The sequence below is a fragment of the Magnolia sinica genome, chromosome 3 (assembly GCF_029962835.1).
Source record: "Magnolia sinica isolate HGM2019 chromosome 3, MsV1, whole genome shotgun sequence".
NCBI classification, from domain to species: Eukaryota; Viridiplantae; Streptophyta; class Magnoliopsida; order Magnoliales; family Magnoliaceae; genus Magnolia; species Magnolia sinica.
Genome location: NC_080575.1, coordinates 124294784 through 124299594, shown reverse-complemented (window position 1 = coordinate 124299594; position 4811 = coordinate 124294784). Strand labels below are relative to the sequence as shown.

The following is a 4811-nucleotide window of genomic DNA, read 5'->3' as shown; positions in this document are numbered from 1 at the left end:
TGTGGCTGATCCTCAACCTGACCCAACAAAACCCCAGTCAGACTCAACCCAACCCACCCCACTCCACCCCACCCCACCCCACCCAAATTGCACCCTTAGACTGCATCTTGGTAGTTCCACCAAGGTGCTGGGCCTTTTCCAGATTTCGCTTCTTGATAACATGAACCAACCCCAGCCCTAACTGCCAATAGGAACCAAGTCAGCCCCAAATCAAAATATCCGCTGGAGCACTAAAGCCTGTTTGGGCTACTTAGGCCCACGCGGCAGTCCAATAAATAGGACTGTCTCAATGTAATTTTAAGAGGAATGGTGCAATTCTCATCACACCATGCAATGGGCGTCCAGTTGGATCAATATGGACCATCCATTTGATGGGCCCCACCTTGTATCGTCCCTGGCTCAAAAACCCCTGCAGAGATTTGAAATCTAGATCTACTGGGATTTTTAACTCTAGAATCCTCAGTTTCAGCAACAAATTCAACCTGTGATAATACTACAAAAAACGTTCAAGTTCTTAACATGAATGCATTCATGAGCAGTAAGCAATCCTCGCTGTAACCATATCATGATAATTTGGTTTCAAGGGAACCAATCCTGGCTGTACCCAACATGAACGCCTGAAATTGGGGAACGTAGTGGTTGATCGTCCGGTCAAGAGATTTTCAATCCATGGTGAGGCCCACCAACTGTATGATTTGTCTGCCGGTCTACACTGAAAACATGTGTTTCAACGCATTATGATGTATGAGAGTCCAATTAATTACCACTAAAGCTTCTTATGGCATAAGAAGTAAAAATTGTATTGAGAATGAGATTCGTTGCTGCACATGTAAACATCATGTTACAGAAGAATTATGGACTAAACTGATTCCTTGATCAGATTTTTCAGTAATACCAAGACGATTATCATTCATGCCAAGATGGCTTTCTTCACCTAAAAAGAACCAAGAAAATACTCGAAAATTTCTTCCACATGGAAATTATAACACCCTCTTCAAGCTGAACTGAAATGACCAGTTCAAAATCACACTCATCAGCACAAATGCAAATGATAGACGAGACTTCTCAATGTTACCAGCTTGGCAGCCTACTTCAACGTCCTGAACTGTTTCTGGCCCGGGTCATCTTTACAAGAATACTCAGTATCAAAGGTACACATATGCCTTGGCACACTTCCGTTTTGTGCCTCTCTGAAGCATGTGAAGCAACTCTTACAATGGATACCCGGCCATGTTCCTCGTGGTGACCCGAGCTAGTGAAATACAAGTCCCCATCCCCTGGTTTTATCCCTATAAGTCTTCCCAATGTCACACTGCTATGTTCTTGGAAGAAGGATTTTGTGGACTGCCAATTTCAAAAAAAATAAAAAATAAAAAATTAGCATTTTTTTAAAAAAGTTTATTATTATTTTTAAAAAATCAACACAACAAGAAATGGGCAAGGAATCACCTCAGTGTCAAGGTCAGAGGATGATAATGAAGAGGAACTGATTGAGCGCATGTTGAAGGAGTTGGGATTGAAAGAGGCAGCTTGCGAGGCATCCATCAGCCTAAGTCTCATGTTCATGTTCTCCAACCCAAGTGGCCATCCACTGGCCATCCCGTTGACCTGGGAAAAAGGTTAGTGCATGAGGATTGTTCTGTATTCAAACCATTATAAAATAGAATAGTGAGAGGAGCACTGATGTATATTGGTTATCAATGAGAACTCAATGCAATATTGGTTATCAATGAGAACTCAATGCAATTTTCGTTAATTTCAACCAGAGCATTAAAAGTGCCTATTGGGCATTGAATGGAAAATCATGGAAGGTCATCACATGGACTAGGAACCGACACCACACTAGAGACTTGGTTTGTAGACTGAATGGATTATGAAGCTGAAGGGTACAAGGAATTTAAGGAAGTTGGCGTGTTTACTGATTGAAACATCAGTTCTGAAGCAATCCAAATACCTCACCTTTTTTTTTTTTTTTTGAAGATTAAGAGTCAGATTCTATTCTCAAAAAGAAAAAAAAGAAAACAAATAAAATACAACAATGCAGCAGCAGCAGCTCTGCAAAAATAATCGGACAAACTCACTCTTGTTTTATGCAAGAGACTAATTCTAGGAAAGAAGTTGAATAGCAGGATTAGATATTATCTCAAATAACAGTACAATCTCACTAGAATCTGAGACGAAACCCGATACTTTTGTACCAATGCTAGATATGGTCCATAATACGGGATGTGTGCAAGGAATATGTAGCTTCTAGTTGTGCAGATCAGCATGAGTAAAAGCAACCAACTCTTTAAGTGTAAATGATGAACTAAATTTCAGTAAGGTGTGGTTGGTGATGAGAGTGAACCCATGACCGTTATGGAAAGCACTCAAATCCAAGTGGGTCATCACACAAATCCAACCTGGTGTGTATTATGGCACTGATTTGCAAAGTTCACATAATGTTTTTCGATGGCTACATTTCATGTAGGTTTGGGTCAAAAAGCTCAGCTCCATATATGCAGTTGTTTCAGGCTTAGGACATGAAACTGAGAAGCATGGAAGAATCCCAACTTAGTTATAATGCCAACAGGATAAGAGAAATACAATAAAGGCATATTTTATAAGCTAGAAATTCATATACAATAAGATCACAAGAGACCAGTCAATAGCTGGATGCCCATATCATACAGAGTCTGTATCATAAGGGCTACAATCAGCTATATCTGTTACATTTTGATAAAAATAGAAAAGTCCCCTCTTGGTGTCCTGCCTTTTATCCTCTAGCATCATGAGTCAGATTATAGCACAAACATGACTACATTCATATCCATGTTTCTAACAAAATGGCCTATCCATCCAAAACAAGAGAACCTTGCCAATCTTGACAATGTTCAAAGGCTGTTATAAGTTTAAATGTCCCACATCAACAAAAATGCATTGGAATGAGCTTAGTAATACAAAATTCGACTGCCCTGTTCATCTTGTCGGTTCTTGTTCCACAATTTTCAGTGACTTCAACATATCTTCCAGCTTGAAATTACTTCTACATCTATGGTGACGGCATGGAGAGATATTCAGTGATTCTTTACATACACCAAAATTAAAAACAGAGTTCCATTTTATGTAAATTAAGCAACAATAATAATTTTTTTTTAAAAAAAACCCCAAAAAAAGAAAAGATGAGAAAAAAAACTGCCCATAGAGGTGACAAGATAAGATTTTCTAAGATCATGTTTGGATGCACAAGTGAATTAAATTGCAAGCATTCAGTCTATTCAAAATTCAATCTTAAGATTGAGTTTGGATGTATTCTAGCATTTGTAGTATGGAAGTAGCCCTCAAAATAGCAGTCACCTCTTTTTAAGTCCAACTTGAAAGTAAATTGTAATTTGGAGACGAGAACCTAATACAAACTCTTAAGGAAATTAGGATTCAGCTATTTCCACTTTATGAGATTTATAATAGTGAATCCAAACACACCCTAAATCATGTAATATGACAAATCACAGACCAGATGTCTGCAAGAAAGTTCTACACAACAGATTCCAAACATCTTTTTGTTGGGTTCCTTTTGCAAATGTAGGAAAACATCAGATTCCAACCATCTTTTTGTCTCAGACCCCTTTCATGGATGGATAATGGTGAAATTATCCCAGTCATTGGAAAATCTGTAGGCTCTACACTGGATTGTAAACCAGCAGCTAAGGCCTTAAAAGATGTACAGTTCACATTCTTTAAGCAGAAGTACCATGGTTGGATGAGCAAGATCAAGCAAGTGGCATGATTTTCTCACAGTGGGCCATCTACCACTGGGGCCACCAGATGAATTGTATTGATTGTTGAGATTTGGTAGGGGGTCCAACGACTCCTAAATTAGTCCTACAAAGAAATGATGAACTATTCGATCCAGCAATCCGAAAAATCATAGTGTCCACCATTCCTTATTTTGTACAAGTGGGGCTGTGGTGCTTCGATCCAGACCGTTGATCTGATGGGACCAACAGTTAACGGACCATGCCCCCAAAACCTGCGTCGACGAGACAATCCCAACTCATCCATTGGTGGCCGGCAAGTAGACAATTAAGAAAGAGAATACAGTCACATTCAACAGAAAACGGCCCCAACACTGGACGGCAAGGATCTTCCAATCCGGTCCGGGCAAGTTCCATCCGAGATGGGTCCCACCAATCCAACAGTCCGGATCACTGAAACATGGGCCCCACACATACAAAGAACAAACTCGATCCTAAAGAAATACCCACGAAATCAGGAAACAAGAATTTTTTGGAATGAGATCTATCACTCTCTCAATTCAAAGCAAGCGTATAACACAACCAAATCAAAATAAGTAAGAATCAAAACAAATGCATGCTTAAACACGAAAAGAAAAAGAGAATTGCTTCTTTGATTTTTTTAATTTTTTCATTAATTAGAATTTGGTGACTTTTCATGGGCTGGAGGGGGATTGGAGAGACTGACCTGAGCAGCCATGGCGTGGAAGAGACCGAAGACTGAGAGAAATTTAGTCAGAAACGATACAAAAACGAGCGTAATGATGGTTGGAAGAGTCTTTTATGTCCGTTGATGAACGTGGGTCCCACAAATGATGGTTGCACCGACAAATGCTCCGTCTATTCGCGCGAGAAGACGTTGAAGAGGAAACGGATTGGCTACTCCCCCTGCCACCAGCCAATGGCTAGTGGTCTTTTCTCTGTGGGCCCCACCATGATGTATGTGTTTCATCCATGCCATAAATCTATTTTTATAGATCATTTTATGATATGATACCAAAAATGAGATATATTCCAATCTCAAGTAGATCACATTAC

General features: G+C 39.7%; 1 protein-coding gene across 2 annotated transcripts; it reads right to left on the bottom strand.

Annotated features, from left to right (window-relative positions):
• Positions 1 to 786: 786 nt before the first annotated feature.
• On the bottom strand, positions 787 to 4599 carry LOC131241134 (uncharacterized). Of its 2 annotated transcripts, none has more exons than XR_009168964.1 (3): positions 4462 to 4516; positions 1450 to 3031; positions 787 to 1344 (listed from the first exon to the last, which is right to left on the bottom strand). XR_009168964.1 is itself a non-coding variant. In XM_058239811.1 (3 exons), the coding sequence occupies exons 1-3, from the start codon at positions 4471 to 4473 to the stop codon at positions 1093 to 1095; spliced, it is 423 nt and encodes a 140-aa protein (XP_058095794.1). In that variant the 5' UTR covers positions 4474 to 4599; the 3' UTR covers positions 853 to 1092. The 2 variants fall into 2 exon arrangements, 1 of the variants encoding a protein (XP_058095794.1); XM_058239811.1 differs by having other exon boundaries at positions 853 to 1344; positions 1450 to 1608; positions 4462 to 4599.
• Positions 4600 to 4811: the final 212 nt, after the last annotated feature.